Source organism: Micromys minutus, assembly GCF_963924665.1.
Source record: "Micromys minutus genome assembly, chromosome: 7".
In the NCBI taxonomy this organism is placed as follows: Eukaryota; Metazoa; Chordata; class Mammalia; order Rodentia; family Muridae; genus Micromys; species Micromys minutus.
Genome location: NC_137976.1, coordinates 75,562,292 through 75,585,234, shown reverse-complemented (window position 1 = coordinate 75,585,234; position 22,943 = coordinate 75,562,292). Strand labels below are relative to the sequence as shown.

Here is a 22,943-nt window from a genome sequence, read left to right as displayed (position 1 = left end):
TTATAAAGCTGGTGGTCGGAGTCTGAAGCCGTGCACAGAGCTGTTGGAGTGTCTCATCCTTCAGTTCTCCCTTCCACGAATTCCTTCCTTTAATTGTTTAAACCTTTGATAGATGTTAAATACTACAGATATCAAGATTATATTTTGCCTAAAACATGAAGCTTGGAATTAAATGTGTTATTTCCTTTTAAGTATTCTCTTATTTCATGACCTGAGAAATATCTTTAATTTATTAAAAGAAGACAGGGACTATAAAAGGGCAAATGATTGTTGCTGAGCCATCTCTTCAGTCCCATGTACTATATTTTAACTTCATTATTATGTTTTTTTTTAATTCTAACTTCCAGTCAGGTACTAAATCTGGTACATTGGTAATGAGTTGTTACTTCTTTTCAGTGGATGAGAATGAAGCTCTTCTACTGAGTGAGATCCATTATCTTAGCTCTCTGAGTATTTCTACTTTGAACTCTAGAAAAGATGTATGTTATGTATCATACCTTAGAATTTAGTTTACCTGTGACAACCACTTTCAGTTATATAGGCTTAGCAGCTTAGATTTAGTATTATTAGCTATTTAGTTATATTCTATATATATCATGTATATATTATATATAAGTTATATATGCATAATTAAGTTTTCTGTCTTAAAATTTTCTAAAGCTATAATGAGATTATATTTATGACGTAAAATGAAACTAAATTAGTTTGTTTCCATATTAATGAAAGATATTTCTGGAATAAAATTCTTGGGTGAAGTTATTTCTTTTAATTTAAAACATTTATTTTTTGGATTTATTAATTTTTATCTTATATATATACATGTTTGTTCACCACATGCATGCAGTACCTATGGGAGACAAGAGAGGGCATTGGATCCTTTTGGAGCAGAAGTTACAGACTTTTAGAACCATGTGGATGCGTGGAATGGAACCTAGGTCCTCTGCAAAAAGAGACTTCTAGCTACTGAGCCATCTCTTCAGTCCTGAAAGCTAGTTTTTAACAATGGACTGTATAAGTAAACCATGGTTCATAAAGCCTAAACTACTGAACTATGTAGAGGAATGAGGCAGCTTTCTGTGTTTGATAGAGAGGGATTTCATCATCTTACTTCAGAAAACATCCAAATGTATAAGACAGGAGAAATGATTTATATCTTACTTTCTTAAGCATGCTGAAGAAACTACAGGGATTTGAAAACAATTGAATAAAAGTAATTCCCTTATATTTGAGGTCGGGTAAGAGTTGGAAGGACCCGTGCGTGACCAGAGAGAGAATCAAATAATTTTTGCTGTTAGTGTATTTGTATAAATCATCTCGTGCTATGGGCATACCAACCACTGAGGATATATTTGTAAAGTAAATATTAAGGGGATATAAAATTAATAAGGGTAAATGTATTTTTAGATGAATTACAGGTAATTGACTGGGAGATTAACAGTGACACAGAAGATCCTGGTGGGCCTAGTGAGTGTGACGATGAGGACGGAGCCCTGGACATTTCGGATTGTGCTTCTTTTGCAAGTGGTCACTCTCTGACAAGTGATGACAGGTGCCGTGAGTCCCCTGAGGTAAGAACAGATCGTTTAAAAATCTGTAATTGTAGCTCCATCTTTTCAAGGATGGTCACTTGTAAAGATCATACTGTTCCTCACTCTTGTCCCTAAAGTGATAGGCCTCTCTCATAGCAAGTGTCTCCATTTCTTGTGCTGTCCTTGTGCTGTCCCCAGTACAGGTATATTGAAGTTTATATTATTTGATGTTTTTAAATGACATTGATGACTAAGGTCACTTACTTCTTTCATAGTTTTTGTTTTCCTTGAACATAGTGATTACTATTTTTTTTAACTTGTCTAATTTAGCACTAATAATTTGTCCCTGTTGTTTGTCTGTGTTGTTTAAGGTGTTTAGACACAGTAGAGATTTTCTGTTTTAGAGAACTCTAGCCTGCAGCCTCCTAGCTACTCTACTTTGGATCTTATATTTTCACTAGCTCTGGATACAGTCACTCTGGTGTCTCCCTTCACCATTAGTATTAGGGATTTTTAGTAACTGTGACAACATCTCTCAGATAACAACTTAAGGATGGAAGGATTTATTTTGATTTACTATTTCTGAGCTTGTGTGACTTCATTTATCTGCAGAACATCATGGTGCTAGAAGTATCTGGTGGGTGCCACATAGAAACAGAAAGGGCTTAGCTTAGCTACCTGCTGCAATCTTAGGAAGCATGGCCCTAGCCTTCTGCTTCCTTCAACTGGGCTTAACCCAGCTGTTTCAGAACGTCACAGAATAGCGTTGGCAGAGGGGACCAATGTGTGCCATAAGAGCCTGTAGAGGATTTTTTTTATCAGGACGACATCACCATCATTCTAGGAATGAATTTATGACCTTAAACCCCATGCAGCTCTGTGCTAGCCAGTACTTGGTTATTTTCTTAGTTTTCACCTTCATTTTGGTTAGACATATTTACATATTTTTCAGTAGCCTCAGAAAAACAATTTAGAGAGGATAATTGGTTGAGATTTGGTAATTCTAAAAGTGTTAGCAGTGTGGTAATTTACATGTGCAATCTCAGCACTGAGGAGTCTGAGGCAGGAGCATTGTGACTTTGAAGCCAGTTTGGATTGCATAGTTTGAGAGAGAGAAATGCAGAGAAGGAGAGGACAGGGAAGGAGAATGCTTTTACAATATATCAATGTGACTGAAAACGTGTTTAGAGTTTTAGGTTGAAAATGGTTTTCTTTTAAAACTTTGAAAACGTGCTTTTATTGTCTTTTATCTTGAGTTATTGTCAATAAGTCTGAAGTATTCTCATTCTTGATCTCCTAAGATTTCTTTATTGTTATGTTTGAACAATTTGATTGTGCTGTGCCTTGGTATGATTTTCTGTTTGATATTTGTCAAGATTCTGAGGAATGGAATGAACGTGTTTTGGGGAGTCCTCAAGATCAGTAAGATTATTATATGTCGTCATTTGTCTTTTGGTTGTAGGAGAGACATATATGCTGGCAACCTTATGTCTGCCAGTGTAACAGTACACCACTGAAGAATATGATCCTTAGTATTTTTTTAAAGACTTATTTATTTTATGTATGTGAGTACACTATAGCTGTCTTCAGACACACCAGAAGAGGGCATCAGATCCCATTCTAGATGGTTGTGAGCCACCATGTGGTTGTTGGGAGTTGAACTCAGGATCTCTGGAAGAGCAGTCAGTGCTCTTAACCACTAACCCACCTTCCTCTCTAGTCCTCTTAGTATGTTTTTGTAATAGCTGTTTTAACAAGTATGAGGTAGCATTTCATTGTGTTTTAAAAAGAGCTATTATTTTTGTGTTTATATGTGTATGCATATGCACATATGTGAACATGCTTGTGGGTCCTCACTGAACCTAGAAGAGGTTATCAAGATTTCCTGGTTGGATTTATAGTAAATAGTGAGCCATTCAATGTGGATGCTAGAAACCAAACTCTGGTCCTTTGGAAGAGCAACAAGTGCTCTTAATCATGGAGGCATTTTGCCAGATCCTCACTGAGATTTCTTTTATTGGATATTTTTTTTATTTACATTTCAAATGCTTTCTCCCTTCCCGGTTTTCCCTCTGGAATCTCCTTATCCCTTCCGTCCTCCCCCTGCCTCTTATGAAAGTGTTTCCCCACCCACCCATCCACTCCCTCCCATATTCCCACCCTGGCATTTCCCTACACTGGGGCATTGAGCCTTCACAGGGCCAAGGGCCTCTCCTCTCCCTGATGCCAGATAAGGCCTTCCTCTGCTATATGTGTGGCTGGAGCCATGGGTCCCTCCATGTGTACTCCAGGGTTGGTGGTTTAGTCTCTGGAAGCTCTAAAAGTCAGGTTCATTGATAATGTTGTTCTTTCTATGGGTTTGAAAACCCCTTTAACTCCTTCAGCCCTTTTTCTAACTCCTTAATTGGGGACCCTGTTTTCAGTTCAGTGGTTGGATGAGATCATGCAACTTAGTATTTCTCAGGCTCTGGCAGAGCCTCTCAGATGACAGCTATGTCAGGCTCCTGTAAGCATGCACTTCAGCAATATTGTTTGAGTTTCCTGACTGTATAAGGAAGGCTCTCTGGATGGCCTTTTCTTCAGTCTCTGCTTCACATGTTGTTTTCGTATTTCCTCCTGTGAATATTTTGTTTTCCCTTCTAAGAAGAACTAAAGCATCTACTCTTTGGTTTTCCAACTTCTTCAGCTTCATGTGGTCTGTGGAGTGTATCTTGGGTATTCTGAGCTTTTGGGCTAATATCCACTTATCAGTGAGTGCATACCATGTGTGTTCTTTTGTTATCGGGTTACCTCACTCAGGATGATATTTTCCATCCATTTGCCTAAGAATTTCATAAAGTTATTGTTTTTAATACCTGGATAGTACTCCACTGTGTAAATGTACCACATTTTCTGTATCCATTCTTCTGTTGAAGGACATCTGGGTTCTTTCCAGCTTCTGGCTATTATAAATAAGGCTACTATGAGCATGGTGGAACATGTGTCCTTGTTATATGTTGGAGCTTCTTTGGGGTATATGCCCAGGAGTGGAATAGCTGGGTCTTCAGGTAGTACTATGTCCAGTTTTCTGAAGAACTGCCAGACTGAATTCCAGAGTGGTTGTACCAGTTTACAACCCCACCAACAGTGAAGGAGTGTTCCTCTTTCTTGGCATCCTCACCAGCATCTGCTGTTATCTGAGTTTTTGATCTTAGCCATTCTGACTGATATAAGGGGGAATCTTAGGGTTGCTTTGATTTACGTTTCCCTGATGACTAAGGATGTTGAACATTCCTTTAGGTGCTTCTCAGTCATTTGGTATTCCTCAGTTGAGAATTTTTTGTTTAGCTCTGTCCCCCATTTTTTAAATAGGGTTATTTGATTCTCTGGAGTCTAACTTCTTGAGTTCTTTGTGTATATTTTGGATATTAGCCCTCTATCAAATGGAGGATTGGTAAAGATTCTTTCTATAATTTGTTGGTGCTGTTTTGTCCTATTGACAGTGTCCTTTGCGTTATAGAAGCTTTGCAATTTTATGAGGTCCCATTTTTTTCGATTTTAGATCTTAGAGCATGAGCCATTGGTGTTCTGTTCAGGAAAATTTCCCCTGTGCCTATGTGTTCTAAACTCTTCCCCACTTTCTCTTCTATTAGTTTCAGTGGATTAAGTTTTTGTAGAGGTCCTTGATCCACTTGGACTTGAGCTTTGTACAAGGTGATAAGAATGGATTCATTTGCATTCTTCTACATGCTGACTTCCAGTTGAACCAGCACCATGTGTTGAAAATGCTTTATTTTTTCCACTGGATATTTTTAGCTCCTTTGGCAAAGATCAGGTGATCATAGGTATGTGGGTTCATTTCTGAATGAAATTTTATTTCATTCATCTACGTTCCTGTCTCTGTACCAATGCCATACAGTTTTTATCTTGATTGCTCTGCAGTGCAGCTTGAGGTAGAAGCAACTCTAGATGTTTAGACATGAATGAATGGGAAGATAAAATGTGTTATAAATATGTAATTAATACTGTTCATCCTTTAAAAAGAAAGGAATTTTGATGCTTGTTAGTAACATTGGTGAGCATAGGGTGAAATAAATCAGATACATAGGAAAGCAAAATAGGTTTAGTTTTTTGTTTTTTTTTTTAATCTGAGGTTGTTTTAGATAAAATGTATTTTAGATTTAGAATTTTTGGACTATTTACATACTGTGCTGGTTTGAATCTGCTTGGCATAGGGCATGGTGCTATTTGGTTGTGTGGCCTTGGTGGAGTGGATGTGGCTTTGTTGGAGGAAGTGTATCCTATGGACATGGGCTTGACCCTTGCCCTAGCTGCCTGGAAGCCAGTTTTTATTTGCCTTTGGAACAAGATGTAGACCTCTCAGCTCCTCCTGCATTATGCCTGCTTGGTTGCTGCCATGTTCCCACCTAGACAGTAAATGGGCTGAATCTCTGAACCTATAAGCCAGCCACAATTAGATTTCCTTACAAGAATTACCTTGGTCATGGTGTCTGTTCACAGCAGTAAAACCCTAAGACACACATATATAAACAGTTTTTTTTGGATGTGGGAACAAAGACTAAACATGAGTTCAGTTATATTTGTCATATAAGCATGTACATAAAGACTAAAGGAAATTTATACGATGCTTAAAGTATGCCTGGCTTTAACTATAATTCAGCACACAAGGTCAAGTGTGCAGTTTTCCAGTTGGGGTATCCTGTTGGTTACTTAGAACATTTCATATTTTGGAATTTGTAGTTTTCAATTGATATTAAGTTGGTTTTTGTTTGCTTATTTTTTTTTTCTGTCTCTCTCCCTCTCTCCCTCTCTCCCTCCCTCCCTCTCTCTCTCTCCCTCCCTCCTTCTCTCCCTCTCTCCCCCTCCCTTCCTCCCTCTCCTCCTCCCTCCCTCCCTCCCTCCCTCCCTCTCTCTCTGTCTCTCTCTGTGTCTCTCTGTCTCTCTCTCTCTCTCTCTCTCTCTCTCTCTCTCTCTCTCTCTCTCTCTCTCTCTCTGTTTTGAGTCTAGGACTCACTTTGTAGCTCTGGTTTGCCTGGAACTTACTATAAAGACTAGCTAACCTCAGACTCACAGAGATCACATACCTTTGTACTCTATGCTCTGGGATTTAAAGCATATGATACCAGACCTGGGTTGATGTTTATTCTGAAAATGATTGGTAGAGTTCAGCGTGGAAGCCTTAAGTCCTGGGCTTTTTCTAAATGGTATTTGTTTTAATTGCTGAATCGTTTTCCTTTGCCAATCTATATAGACTTTCTGTTTTTATGATTAAGTATTGGTAGGTTGTAATTGCTTATAAATTTATTCGTTTCTTGAGTTAAATAATGGGCTGTGTACTTCTTTATTGTCTGTTTTGTTTCTTGTTTCTGTGGTTTCTATTGTAATGGATCCTATTGTATTTTTTTCCCTTAGCATTTCCTGTTCCTTAGTTCATCTTCTCCTCCTGTAGGGGTCAGGAGTGGGGAGGAGGAGCAGCTTGGTTGCTCTTTTCTGCTTTTCTAGTCTATTTTATTTATTTCATCCTAATCTTCCTATAATTCTTTAAGGGATTTTGTGTTTCCTCTTTAAGGGCTTCTACCTATTTACCTGTGTTCTCTCATATTTCTTTAAGAAATAATTTCTTGGAGAGAGCAGGAATCCAAGGCCCATACCTAAACACAATAAAAGCAATATACAGCAAACCAATAGCCAACATCAAACTAAACAGTTAGAAACTTGAAGCAATCCCACTAAAATCAGGGACTCGACAAGGCTGCCCACTCTCCCCCTACCTATTCAACATAGTACTGGAAGTCCTGGCTGGAGCAATTTAGACAGCGAAAGGAAATCAAAGGGATACAAACCGGAAAGGAAGAAGTAAAAATATCACTATTTGCAGATGACATGATGGTATACTTGAGGGACCCCAAAAATCCCACCAGTATTTATTAGGTGGGTTTGTAGGAAACAATTTTGTAAGTCTGGGAATATATTTGTCTCTATTTTGGCATTGAAATAGCCTTTTTAAAAAGATACTTGATTTTTTCTGAGGTGTTTATAAATGAAAACTTTTAGGTTCACAGAGAAATTGAGAGGGTGATGTCCCTATGGGTGGGTGTTAGTAGACACTGTTTATATAAATGCAGATGTCTGTGGATGGCACTTCTCTATGTTATTGTTGATACCAGTGCCAAGGCTCCATGTACCATTCACAGTGAATAGTTTTCTTTACAGGTCATTTTTTGGTGTGCTGTATTTTTTAAAGAATTTATTCATCTCTGTGTTTTATTTGATGTGTTTGAGTGTTTTGCTTGCATTTACCTATGTGTGTGCCCAGTGCCTGTGGATATCTGAAGATCTTCAGTGTCGTCTTTCTCATTTGTATTCTACATTCGTGACTGAGTCAAGAGCTCTCTGATGACATAATTTTATTACCTAATACTTGTTTGAGTTGCATCCAGTGACAGAGCTCACCATTGTCACCTGTTTTTATTTACGGCTTTTTACAGAAGTGATTCAACTATTTTTTCCTGATTTTACTTATTCTTCCTTTCTACCTGTACAAGGTGTTTGGTAATTCATACAGTGTTGGAGAAGGAATAGCCCAGAAATAAAGCCAGAGTGTACGTTTGATGTACTTAGAAGTGGGTGGAGGTTGGAAGCATAGAAAATGTCCATAATAAAGTACAGGTTTTAGGTTTACTTAAAATAAATATCTGGTAAGTGTTCAGGAACATTTAAAACTACCCTTATGTTACTTCAATATGCTGATATTTCCTTTAGTATGTATTTCAACTGTTACAGTAAAAATTATTTTGGGGTTTCTACTTTACCTTTGATCATTTAGGTCTCAAATAAGAGACACAAAACCTTTATATTCATAATTAATCTTATAGTACTAGACCTGGACAGATACCAGCCCTCTGCTATTTTGTCTACGTTCCTGTCAATAACCCTGAGATATAACTTGCTGTGTTTCTCTTGGACTGCTCCTACTTCAACTGGCTGGTCGTCACATCCATGTTCTCACAATGCACCTACCCTGTGGTGTCTTCTTCCTTCTTCCACTCTCCTTTCCCAGGGTCTCTGCCTCAGACACCAAGGCTGGGAACCGAAGCTCTGCCTACCTCTCTTCTATGCAGCTACAAGCCACAGGCATCTTCATCCATACAGTAGTTTTATATTAAGGAGCAAGGTTACATGTCTTTGAAGCAACTGGAGCCAGTATTTTTACCATTACAATACATACAGCAGACCAAACTTCAACATTCAACCTTTTATGTGTATGCACTTGTGCCAGGGACACGGTGCTCTGCTGCCTTGTTAGCTGGTGAAGATTGCTGATCCCGCCCAGTCAGGATCAGAGTTATTCCAATAAGTTCCAGTACTTATTCTGATGTAGTTGGGAATGCGCCTCTTGCCTTTGCATGCAAGGTAGTCTGGGGAATTAATCATTTTAAAACAAGCTTATTAGTACATTTGGTTTTCATGATTACAATCCTCTTCTGTGGTTCTGGTAGAGGGATCATCGCTTAGTTCTTATTTCCATGACTCAGCATGTTCAAGTTGGCTTAACCATTGCTGAGTTCTGATTCACTGTAGGATGCTAGACAGATGCTCAGACGTTAAGAGCTCTTTCTGCGCTTGCAGAGGACTTAGTTTTTAGTGCACAGGCCACCTATGACTCCAACACTTCTGGTTTAAGCAAGCCTCAGCATGTTCATAAAACCCATACACAGACATATATGTATATACATAGTTCAAAATACAAAAGTAAATTAACTCTACCACTCATTATACTGATTTGTTATTTAAGGTATTATTTTATAACTTTAAACAAAAATCTACTCAAAGTATTTTTCTCAATTTCAAAATTGGAAAAATTAGGTTAGCACCAAGAAAACCAGCGATTGTTAAGAGTATATGTCTAACATGGTATGTCCATCTTTCAGTATTTTATTATTCCTTTTAGTGTAATGAAAGGTTTCCCCTTAGTTCTCCCTATTCCCACTCTACCATTTTTGTTTTCCAACTACAGAAATGTATTCACTTTTATAAATTAGAAACACAAGAAAGAAAGAAAGAAGGAAGGAAGGAAGGAAGGAAGGAAGGAAGGAAGGAAGGAAGGAAGCTCAAGAATAGACATGGAAATCATACATGTTAAACAAATGTTCCCTAAGAAGATTTATTTTGCATATATGGGGCGTATTACAGGTAGTGCACCAGATTCTCAGAAGATAACCTTTTATTTGTTTTTCATTTAAACCAGTTTTTAACCTAACTAGGAAGTTTCCAATAATGAAAATGGAAAAAAAATAGTTTACCTTAGAGACTGTTGGAATATATGCTTTTCTTGTTCGTGTGTGTGTGTGTGTGTGTGTGTGTGTGTGTGTGTGTGTGCGTGCGCACGCATGGCATGTGTACTAATGTGGCTAATATCTACAATTTATCAATTATTTATTGATTTCTTTCTAGAAGAAATTCATTCCTTAATCAGAATTATCACCTTGCCCATGAAAGCAGAGCAGAGTTCAGTGGTTTATGATGGGGTTTTTTTCTGTTAACATTTATTTTGTCACGCACACAATATATACACATATACATGAAACAAATACGTCCTAAATATATATTTGTATGTATTGGAATTTGATAAATACATTAAGTTTTTAAAACCAACCTATTGTTTAAAAGTGATGTTAGAACTTTGCCTTTGGAACATTTTAGTTTTTTTCTACCTGGGTATCAAGAGATCAATGATATTTGAAGAAACCCATCTTCCCGTTCAATCTTTTACCAAAAATACTCATTTATATCCATCCAAATAAGTCCTAGGTGTATACCATGGTCTGGAGGACACTTGTTGGTGTTTTCAGTTTCTTGAGTCCTTGGATAAGGAATTGGACAGGGATACATATGTAGTGGTATTAATAGAAATGGATATAACTATCTGTAACTATAACTCCAGGAAATCCAATATCCACTTTTGTCCTATGTAGGTAACTACATATATATGGTATGCACACAAAGACACACTTAAACACAATATATACATATATAAAAATAAAACTAGTTTAAAATTTCTCTACCTTTATCAGGCAGTGCTTATGAGCATATGTGATATACTTAGTCCATTTGAACTGTCATGGGAACATAATTTTTAATGCAATGAATACACCCTCAGAGGACTTCATTAGTACTGAATTTTGATGTTATGGCTGAGAGTACTAGGCCAAACAGGTGTTCTGATATAATCAGAATATGTAACCATGTGAAAAACTAGATGAAGAATAGTTTTGTACTTTAATAGAAAAAAATGTGTAATAAGCATGTGTTATTTCAGAACTTCAACAATTGAGAGTCTGTTCCAACATTTTCTGTAGTAATGTTCTTCAACCCATGTTCCATGAACGAAATACGTGGCTGTGATTTGTAGCACGTGTCTTTTCTAAAGGAATTTCAGTGAAGATAACTATTGAATAGGTAGTTCATTTGCAGTGGGTAGGAAAGGACTTTGTACTGTCTCTGCAAAGTAAGACCAGTGTGAATGAAAATGTTAGGAACGTTTGGATAGTAAACTTCAATTTTAAAACTGCACAGTAATGACAACTTTCATTTGTATGTATTTCCCCAATGTGCTGGCTGCGACAGTCTCTTGCATAGTGTTATCTCATTCAGTTTCCAGAGTGACTCTGTTGAAATAGTATCACTGTGTTTATTTTGCATGTGAGAGTTACTTGGCTATATCTCAAATAGAAATGTGCCCCAAATAACTTTGCTCGTAAGGATCATTTTTGGTGTTCATCTAGACAGTTTAACTGTCTAACTCATGTAAGATTTTCTTAAAGGATTAAAATCAAATAAAACAAAGTATAGAAAGCATCTCATCATAGAAGCTGTAGTGTATCATGGTGTATCCCACAGTATGCACTGCTATCCACATATGTTTACTTGCAAGTGTTCACTGCAGGGAGTCATTGGTATGGTTGGAGGCCTCTGGCTTCTGTTACACCATCAGTAGTGGATCCTCACTGGGACTCCTCTTGGATATCTTGTTATTGCCCTGTGTTGTAGAGATCCTGCAGCTTTGGATCAGTAGGACTGGCTCATTCACACACTCCAGCAGTTCAGAGGTGAGATAGGTGCTGGAGTAGGCCAACTCAAAGCCTTTTATCTTGGCCTGGGTAGTAGCTGAGTTGGTCAGCTTGCCAGCTCTCCTGCTACTGTACCACTAGGAGGAGCTCTCCAGCTCCATCCAGTTCACCCAGTGCTGCAGCTGACAAGGGGCAAGGTCAGCTCTTCAACACTCACCCTCTGGGACAGCTCATCTTCACCCATACCAATAGAGACAGCTCTACTGTTCTCAGTTCCGGGGTGTAGGTGTCTCCCCCAAGTACTAAAACTGGCCAGGGACTGGGTCAGCTCTCCTGCTCCCTGGCTCACCCATGTTCTAGCCACCAGGGCCAGCTTTACTCTGCTGCCCAGTCTAAGTACCACAGCCATTAAAGGTGGGGCTAGCACTGCTCCACCTTTAGACATCAGTGTGGCAATATGATCTCAGGTGACAGCCCAGACCAGGGAAATGTGCATGGTCTTTAATGGTAATATGAGTCACGGACATAGACACAGACCCTTGCTGCTGCATTGCCACAGACCCAGACATGGTCATCAGCATCAGCACAGGCTGGCATCTATCTCACCATGGCCTCAGGTGGCAGGGCAGGGACTCAATAACAGGCTTTTTTACCCACCATACTTACTTTGTAGTGGCTCCCACTACAGGCAGGCCATATTGCAGGTGGACCACTGGGTGTCTTCCTCTCCCCACCTCTGGGCCCCTCCCTGTTCTTAAGTTAGCCTGTGCACAAAGAACCATTTCTATCAATAAATGCTTTGGGTTTCACATCTAAGAAAAACAGCCTAAAGTCTGAAATTTAGAGTGCTGAAATATTTCAGGCAAGGGAATACAATGGAAAGACTATGTATGTTAAGCATGTAATATTTTAATAATTCATGAAAGGCATGGTAAAGAGAATTGAGGAAGATATATTTATTTGTGATGGCAGCAGGTTTGTGGGTGTTCAGGTCCTAAAAAAAGAAAAGAAAAATAGTAATATCTTCTTATTTGCTATTTAGCTCCCCCCTTTAACTTTCTATCTCCCTCCCTCCTTGCCTCCACCCCATTAATTACCCAGCATACCTTTCTTATTTCGTATCTTACATTTTCATCAAGTTGTATGCAGTGGTATATGATTGTAATCCTAGCATTTAGGATGCGGAGGCAGGAGCATCACAAATTAAAGGCAATAAAGGCAAGTCTGAGACACACTGTTAGTTTGTGGTTTGCCTGGGCCTAGGGGGAACCTGCCTTGGAAAACAACAGTAGCAGCAGCAGCAGCAGCTGTAACAACAACAAAACAGAACTAAAAAGGCAACAACTTAGCTTTCCCTCTCTATTTTAGATATCATAAGTTTACAGTGGTTTCCTAGTAACCCATTTTCAATTGTAGCAGGTTTATAGATAGGTATTGGATAGAGATAATTACTATTGACATTTTTGTAAACTTATTTTCAGGTTAAGACACTAACTCTAGTGTAACTAGAACTTCATAGAGCTCTGGTGATAGTGAGCATGAATCTCACCCCTTATTTCTGTTTACACTTTGAAGAATATCTGGTTTTTATCACTAGTCTATATATATATTGAGTGAGAAGTTTAAATCCTCTCCTCTGTTTCTACTGTATTGAGACAAAAACCCTTTTTCCAAACTTTAACTGGCTCATTCTTTTTTTTTTTTCTTCAAAGAATATTAAACTTTATTCAATCAAAACTTCATGGACAGAAGTGAGAGATTTACAATAAACAAAAAATATAAATTCAAATTTTTATGTAAAATATCTTGCTATAAATTTATACTATATACAAGAAATGTGATTAAATAAGAATGTAAGAAAGAAAGAAAAGAAAACAAAACAAAACAAAAAAAAAACATCATGCTCAATCCCCACACACCAAGAAAACGCCGACCAATTCCGGGTCACATCCGGCCCCACATGCACTCTCTGCTCACTGCAACCAGCAAGACCCCAATGCAGAGCATCAAACCTCAAAAAAGAAAAAACGCCAAACACTGACAAAAATGCACCTGTACACATTTATGCAAAAATGTCCAAACTGTCCTTTCTTTCATCCTTGTTCTTTATTTTTTTAACTCTATTTTCAAAAACAAAGATAAAAGAAAAAAATTCAAACATCTTTGCATAAATGTACACAAACACAACTGTGTCAGTGCTTGGCTTTTTCCCTCTCCTTTTCAAGGTTCGATACTCTGCATCAAGGACTCACCAGCCACAATGAGCAAAAAGCACATGTAAAACAGGATGCAACCCGAAATCAGTCAACGCCCTCCCAGTATGCAAGGATTGAGCACCACGCCCTTTTTTTCTTTTTGTTTTGTTCTGTTTTCCTTCCTTCCTGAACTTCACACAGTCTGTGAGTTGTTTCTGGGGCAGTCTGAGCCTCTGGGGTTAGCATCCCAATATCAGTGACTACATATTATGTCTGTTCTTTTGTGACTGGGTTATCTCACTCAGGATGATATTCTCTAGATGCAACCATTTTTTTAAGAATTTGGTTAAGTCATTGTTTCTTGTAGCTGCGTAGTACTCCATTGTGTAAATGTACCACAATTTTTGTATCCATTCATCTACTGAAGGACATCTGGATTCATTCCAGCTTCTGGCTATTATAAATGGAGCTGCTATGAACATTGTGGTGCATGTATCTTTGTTGTATATTGGAATGTCTCTGGGGTATATGCCCAGAATTGGAAAGGAAGAAGTAAAAACATCACTTTTTGCAGATGACATGATAGTGTACTTAAGTGACCCCACAAATTCCACCAGAGAACTCCTACAGCTGATAAACAAGTTCAGCAAAGTGGCTGGATACAAAATTAACTCAAACAAATCAGTAGCCTTCCTATATTCAAAGGACAAACATCTGGAGAAAGAAATTAGGGAAAAGATACCCTTCACAATAGTCACAAAAACTATGAAATACCTTGGTGTGACTCTAACTAAGCAAGTGAAGGACCTGTATGACAAGAACTTCAAACCTCTAAAGAAGGAAATCGAGGAAGATCTCAGAAAATGGAAAGATCTCCCATGCTCATGGATTGGAAGGATCAACATTTTAAAAATGGCCTACCAAAAGTAATCTACAGATTCAGTGCAATCCCCATCAAAATTCCAACCCTGTTCTTCATTGAGTTGGAAAGATCAATGTGCAGTTTCACCTGGAATAACAAAAGACCTAGAATAGCGAAATCCATCCTCAACAACAAGAAAACATCTGCGGGAATCACTATCCCTGACCTCAAGCTATATTATATTACTAGGCAATTGTGCTGAAAACTGCATGGTACTGGTACAGAAATAGGCACGTGGATCAATGGAATAGAATAGAAGATCCAGAAATGAACCCTCATGTATATGGTCACCTGATTTTTGACAAAGGAGCTGTAAACATTCAATGGAAAAAGGACTGCCTATTCAACAAATGGTGTTGGTCCAATTGGCACTCAGCATGGAGAAGAATAAAAATAGACCCTTTCTTATCTCCTTGTACAAAGCTCAAGTGTAAGCGGATCAAAGATCTCCACATTAAACCAGATACACTGAAACTATTAGATGAGAAAGTAGGGAAAACCTTAGAACACATAGGCACAGGAGAAAATTTTCTGAACAAAACACTAATGGCTCAAGCTCTAAGGTCAAAGATTAACACATGGGACTTAATGAGATTGCAAAGTTTCTGTAAGGCTAAGGACATTGTCAAGAAAACAAAACGGCAACCAAGAGAAAAGTTGGGAAAAGATCTTTACCAACTCCACACCAGATAGAGGCCTATTATCCAAGAAATACAAAGAACTCAAAAAGCTAGACACCAGAGAGTCAAACAGCCCTATTAAAAAATGGGGTACAGAGCTAAACAAAACGTTCTTAATTGAGGAATATCGAATGGCTGAGAAACATCTAAGGAAGTGCTCCACATCCTTAGCCATCAGATCAAAACAACCCTGAGATTCCACCTCACACCAGTCAGAGTGGCCAAGATCCAAAACTCAGATGACAGCAGATGCTGGCGAGTTTGCAGAGAAAGAGGAACACTTCTCCACTATTGGTGGGGTTGCAAACTAATACAACCACTCTGGAAATCAGTCTGGCGATTCCTCAGAAAATTGGACATAGTACTACCTGAAGATCCAGCTATTCCACTTCTGGGCATATACCCCAGAGACACTCCAATATACAACAAAGATACATGCACCACAATGTTCATAGCAACTGGCTCATTCTTTTGCAAGACACTGTGGATTGGGGCTTCTGTTTGAGACTCCCAAGTTCTCTATTTTTCTAAGGAAAGCAGAGCCACCCTTTTTATTTGTCTGTCTCTTAAGGCCCAAATAGGGGGAAAGGAACTGATTTCAACAGTGTGCCAATTCTATTGTAATGCTTTTCTTTCAGGACAGGGGTAGTGGGTTGATTTCAACCTTGTCTCCAGAGCTCTAGAACGTCAGCTGACCTAACCATTGGTCACTCAAAAGTTTATAAAGTTCACTGTAGGGATCTATAGTAAAAGTTATTTAAATTCCAAACCAGGGCTATTAATGTTGATATTCAGGTGAGGGTAGACACAAGATAAGGCAAGACCTGTGATTGGGCAGTGAAAAAGACAGGCAGGGATAAAGGTCTGAAAAGGTGGAGGAGAGATAGGAGAGGGAGGAAGAAGCCAAGATGGAGGAGGAAGTTGATCTTCATGTGGCTTTAAATAGCCACAGGTAGCTATGAATATCTTAATAGGAATGGATTATTACAGGATAATTTGTCTTACCAGGTGGGCAGTTTATGTCGATATCAACTGGTTCTGAGTTTATTGTGTGGCTGTTTTGTGGAGTGGGAATTCATTGATATAAATCTGATTGGTGAATTACAAGCCTCATAAGTTTTGATTTTACTGGGTTGCTGGGAATGTTAGCCAGAATTTGCAGCAGAGGATGGCTGCTGAGACCAGAGAGTCTGCCAACGCCAGCTATCGGAGACGAAAATACCCTTCAGACGCCATGATGCCGGTGAGAGTGAGGGTTGTGGGGTTGGTGAGGTAGAGACCTGCCTGGGGAACTTAGCAAGTTGGGTGGAGAGGTTTTGAGAGGTCTGGGCAGAGAGTCTGTGGAGTCTGAGTAACTGAGATGAAAATACCCTGTAGATGCCGTGTGACTCTACCATGCTGGCGATAGCGGGGTTGGAGTTTCTTTCTTTCTTTTTAATATTTACCGCAGCATGGGGCTTCCACCCCACCTTGATCATTCAGTTCTCAGATAAAAGACACATATAACCTTTATATTTTCAATATGTATTAAGCAGCACAATGGCTGGGCGGCTGCCTACCCTTCATGTTGTTAGACTATATTTCCCCATCGATTACCCAAGTTATTACTATGTTTTATCTGTGCTGCTCTTGGCTCCAATTGGGCAGCCCTCGGGGCTACACTTTCTTCCCTCTATCAACCAATGGTTGTTCTTTCTTCCTCCTGCACATTTTTTTTTTTTTTTTCATTCCATGGCGGATTCTTCCCCCTCCTGCTCCTTCTCCTTCTCCTCCTTTTCAGGTCCCCTCTCCCACCTATATCCCTTCTGCCCAGCTATCAGCTATTGAAATTTTTATTTACCTGTCACAATCAATTGGGTGCACATCACTCAGTGTCTTGTGTGCGGGCTTTCTTGTCTTTGGGGTAACCAGATTTGGGGACTCCAAATTAGTATTAGAATATAAGCAGTATAAAGCCAACTCACTACAGGTAGCATCTCACTTATAAAAACAGTACAGTAATTTCTGTATATTGTCTATACTTTTTGTTTTGAAAATATTTTTTGAATTATGAAATCATTTAAGAATATGCTACTGGTTTCCTTCTCTAAACACGGGTTCTCAGAGCAGGCTCATTACAGTGCTGTGCGAACTGGTACTATGCCTTTGCCTTCAAGCATAAAGCCTGGGGCAAGGTACAGCTCTCCTTTATAGAAATGGAGGTACTTACTTTTCCAGAAGAGAGACAGCAAGATATAGTTTATGATTTTTTTGCTGTGTGGCTGGCAATTTGCCTGTTATTGCCATGAGCCAGGTTGTTACTGTGAACATTGCAGTTTAGTGAAATATATTCTGTTCAGTCTGTTTGCTGCTCATCTCTCAAACTATGTAACTCCATGCTCCAGGCAGATGATGTAGAAGAGGAATGCAGGGTCCTAAGTACCCAGGGAGGCTCTCCTGTTCCTGTAGGTCAGTTCTAGTTAGCTATTACTGTTCAGCAAGATCCAGGTTTCCTAGGTGCCTTCAACTTCAAGAATGCTAACAACTATATGTCAGTTGTCCCAATTTCTTCATGTTCAAACCAAGTTCACATGGAGCAAAAATCAAAAGTGAGCAACTTGCCTGCTGTTTCTCGTGTGCTTCTGGAGCTTTAAGGTCTTAGCCTGGTTTTTGGAATTCTTGACCTATAAACATTGCTACATTTGTAGTCATGGCAGAGTAAAACCCTATTCTAACATTTAAAACATTTTTTGAGGTTGTAATATAATTACATAATTTCCCCCCATTCAAACCTTCCCATATAGCCTTCCATGTTCTCTTTCAAATGTATGGATTCTTCGTACTGATTGTTGTTATATATGGAGTTGATCCAACATTTTTTTTTCTGTAGTAAAAATTTTACATATTTCATACTTTTCTTAAATATTGTATTGAAATAATGAGTCATGGTGATTAAAACCTTCAAAAAGTGCAACTGATAAATGGGTTACATACCTATAATGATTAAAAAAAATAGGTAGTAAATTGCGAGTGTTGTGATCTCATAAGCCTTGACTTCTCTTTTGTCATCTCTAAAATGATAGTATTTACTTACATTAGTTTTTTCTCATTGCTCAGAGATGTTCCTGATGAGGAAAACTTTAGGAAGGTTTGATTCTGTCCCACTGCTTGAGGAGATAATCCATGGTGTGGAGGGCATGGTCCTATAGTGTCTGTCCCATTGCCCCTACAGTCAGGAATCAGAAGTAAATCCTGGTTTTGGGCTGAATTCCTATTTTGGCTGTTTTTATTCAGTCTGGAACCGTAATCCATGGGATGGTGACTTGCACACTGAGGGTAGAAATCACTCTTCTGCTAACCCTTTTGGGTACATCCAAAGATGAGGCTGTAGGCAATTCAATTCTAGTCAGATTCACATTGAAGATAAACTATCATGATTCCTTTAGTGACTCTGTGGCATACCCTTTTTGGGCAGGGTCTAGATGGAGACAGTCGTTTATTGTTCCAAAAAGGTTACAAACTTGGGGTGGGGTGGATGAGTCTGTTTAAGGTAAGCTGAAATGAAACCAGATATTGAGTAAATATCAGGTAGAGTTGTGGTCCTCAAAGACTGGTCCCTTAGAAATCAGCAGCAGCACCGAAGAGAATGCTATGTATCTGTCTGTGTATATTCTTTGCTTACCTCAGTTCTCTGTGTTCTTTTTAAAAAACAAACAAAAAACCACACAAAAAACAAAACCCAAGATCTATAGGTGATTGTTGAGGTTTAGTCTGTTGCTATGTATTGTAATGCTAAATTCTGTATCCCAGGGTCTAGACACTTCAAAACAAGTGAATTCTCACAGTGCCAACTTCTGTCATGCAAACCTTGCTCCGTAGGTTACAGTTATTGGTTGGATAAAGAAGCCTCCAGCCTGTAGCTGGGCAGAAGAGAGGCTTCAGTTCCTGGGGCTAGGAGTGTTAGGAGAGATCGGATAGGGAGATCTAAAGAGGAGAAAGAAGCATCCATGGAGTAGGTGGTCCTGAGAGCATGACTGTGAGGCTGGCCAGTGGAGATAGCAGTAGCCATGGCAAGTTATATTTGGGGTTATCAACAGAGAAGTAGACAAAATGTCACAGAGGGATGATATCTGCCAAGCTCTAGTGCTTTTTAAGGCTTGTTATAAATATAAAGGTTTTGTTTGTTTGTTTGATTGGTTTTTTGTCTTTTATTTAAGAACCAAATGATCTCAGGTGGGGTAGAAATTCCCAAATAATATTTACCACAGTAGGTGTGTTTCTTGAGAATTGCTGAGGTAGAGGACTATGTGGAAGAGCAGGAATGTAGATGAGAAGGATGGATGGAGACAACAGGTTCAGGGAAATGTAAAGCACTGAAGGCAGGAATCCAGCAAGAGTTGTACTTTAGTTGACTCAATTTGTCCTAGAGAACATACCTTTTGTTTATCATGAAAGCCAGGAGCAAAGGACCCTTAACTCTCAGGGACATATGCGGCATGTCCTTTGATGTAAATCCTAGAGTTACTGAAGGGGCCAAAGGACAGGTTTTGGGAGCAGAGGCATGGTTGCAGGAACCTGTTTGATGAGGACACAAGGCACTATGCATTTTTCTACATGTGAACGAGGCACCCTCCTTCAAGTGAACAGCAGAAATGACTTGTAGCTTCACAGAGTGAGAGGTTCTATTTGAGCCTGAATCTGTGTTGTAGTTGCATCAGATTGAAAGTCCTGCAGTGATAGGTGTTGTGGTAAATATTATTTGGGAGATTCTACCCTACCTTATATCATTTAGTATCCAAATAAAAGACATGAAACCTTTATTTTTATAATAAGCCTTTAAGCACCAGAGCTAGGCAGATATCAACTCTCTATGCTATTTTGTCTACTTCCCTGTCATTTGCCATGTTCTCCTACTCCAGCAGCTTGGCCCTCAGGACCATGTGCTCACAATCCACCTTTCTCATGGTCCTTTACCTCTTCTCTCTTCTCCTTTCTCGTGGTTCCTGCTTCAGACCCCAAACTTGGAAACCGAAGCCCCACCTACCTTTCTTCTACCATGCCACAGGCTATAAACATTTTTATTAACCAGTCATGGATACCTTAGAAGCTTATACAACAAAAGCTGGTATATATGAGTATCTGATCATCTTGGAGCAACCAGATCTTGACATGCAGAATTTGAATACAAGTAGCATCAGACCAACCCATTACAGATGCAGGGTCAACATGTCCTGTCCTAAGTTTTGTTGCACTGTCACTGGTTAGACGCCATGTTTGCTTAGCCTCTTTCGTGCCCTGTGGCCAAGGCTTCTCTCTGTAGTGTGTGTCTGATAGGGTGCCCAGAGCCAGCCAATTAAATGTATTTTGCACTGAACTTTAATCACTCATATTTACTTGTCAGCTGAAACAACTTCTTAACATCCTTAGAATGGACTTTGTTTCCCTCTGTATGTGTTTATATGAAATAAAGAACACACACAAAGATGTAAAGAAAGAAGAAAACCACTATGGACCCAACACTTTCTCAGAAATCCAAGGTAGCTGGATTTTTTTCAGAGTTAAGAATTGCACTTACTTACAAACAGGAAATGTATGGGATTTTTACTGGAGATTGAATCTTAGGGCCATATTCATTCAAAGATACACTACCACTGAGATTTCTCTCCCAGCTTGAACTTGTCTTATAAGTACATTGGCATACTTTCCCTAGGTGAAACACAAAAAAGAGAAATACATGACCTTTGCTTTTACTACTCCAATAAAGTATTATTCTTTAAGAAATTAGTCATTTGGTTAATGGTGCATTTTATTCATTTTAGAACAGAATCTGATCACCTTTAATTCTTTGTTACTTGAAACAGACCTTAACCAATTCCAAACTCTCAGATAACTTGTCCTGTCCTGGAAATAAAGCCAAAGATGTAAGCAGGGTGTTCCTCTGGCTTTCTTGCTTTTTGCTGGGATGTCACATGGCAGCTCCTATGTCTTAGTTGATCAGTATTAGAAAGCATGTCTAATATGCCCCAGGTTTAATGGTGGTATGAGAAGTAAACATCTTACCAAGTCACCATCTTATATACAGGAAAAAAGCATTTTTATGGTCTCTTTTCCTGCTTTATGCTTCTTTTGTTCTATTTTTGATGTCCAAAGGAAGAAATATCTTCTTTTTTTAGAATCTCTTTTCCATTTATATATGTTTTTAGAACTGTAACTTAAATGTTAAATAAATTGACTTGAATTTACTTAGTTACTCTTATTTAAACAATCACTTCATTCTCAATTATACCAGAGTAGATGGCCTAAGTTACTGGCCTTTCTACTTCTAGGTAAAGAAAGGTGAATGTGTAGACGACCAGAGCATATATTGGATTGTGGGTGTACTGCTTAGTTTTTGGTCAACCTGACAAAAAATTGAGACAATCTCAATTGAAAAAGAAGGTCTCAATCAGATTGGCCTTGTAGGCAGGTCTATGGAGTATTTCCATGAATTAAAGACTGGTGTTGGATGATGTCACCCCCAGGCAGGAAGTCGTAGGTTCTCTAAGAAGGGAGGCCAAGCAAACAGTGAGCTATCTTCTTCTTGGCCAACCTTTAGTTTCCCTTCAGGTTCATGCTTGAGTTCCTGCTCTGACTTCTCTTCTTGATAGACTGTGAACTGGGGATATGTAACCCAAATCAGCTCCTTTTTCTCCACGTTGCTTTTAGTCATGGTGGATTTTTGGGGTGTATGTGGAGTGGGCCATGTTGGGACAGGATTTTTTGTGTAGCCCTGGCTTTCCAGGAAGTTGATCTGTACTTTCCAAGTGCTGGAGTTACAGTTGTGTGCCAACACACCCGGCTTTGGTTATGGAGTTGTATCACAGCAATACAACACAAATTAGGACAATAGGCAAAAGAAATTGTTTAGCTTCCTGTGTTTGTACCATGAGTGAGTCACAGAAGTACATATCTTTTGTGGTAAAGTAGGATAGGTAAAATGCATGTGTTAAGAACAGTAGAAGCCAGAACATGTTAAATAGACTTGTCAGAACAAGAAGAGATTGTGGATGAGGTCAGTCTTTCTGGAGTTTTTGGGCAGAATGTGTCTTCTAGAGCAGAGAACTGAGCAGAGACTTCATGTTGGGTCAGGAAAGTGAAGGACCCTGATTCTGAGGGTGTGATACTGGTATGAGACTGTTAGGTAGGTCTGAGGTGTTGAGTTTGGATCCCTGCAGGTACAAAATGAGTACTAACTGAGCCTTGAGATAAGGTATTTTATAGCTCTACCTGGAGAGAACCAAGAGCACAGTATTGGGAACTTTCTCTCTAGAAAAGTATGGAATGGTGCAGGTAGGGACACAGACATAAAGAAAGAAAGCAGCAAGAGGTCAGATTAGGGGACCAGTTACTTTTAATAATCTTGTGTTAGAAATGAAAACTACCTGAGAATGAAGAGAAAGATTGAATTCTTAATATTTATCATCAGTGAAGGAGTTAAAGTTCTATTTGATATAAAAAGAAAACAATAAATTACAAATAAAATGCCCACTTGATCGTTGAAATCCTGGAGTCCTCTCTACTAGGTGGCA

At 38.9% G+C, this 22,943-nt stretch overlaps 1 protein-coding gene across 1 annotated transcript in view; it reads left to right on the top strand.

Annotated features, from left to right (window-relative positions):
- SPIDR (scaffold protein involved in DNA repair) overlaps positions 1-22,943 on the top strand; it is a gene marked incomplete at its 5' end in the record, with an annotated part of 232,876 nt that overhangs the window by 32,922 nt on the left and 177,011 nt on the right. The window contains one exon of the mRNA XM_080919387.1: positions 1,405-1,568. Coding sequence (XP_080775513.1) covers positions 1,405-1,568 — 164 coding nt within the window. The remainder of the gene's footprint in view (positions 1-1,404; positions 1,569-22,943) is intronic.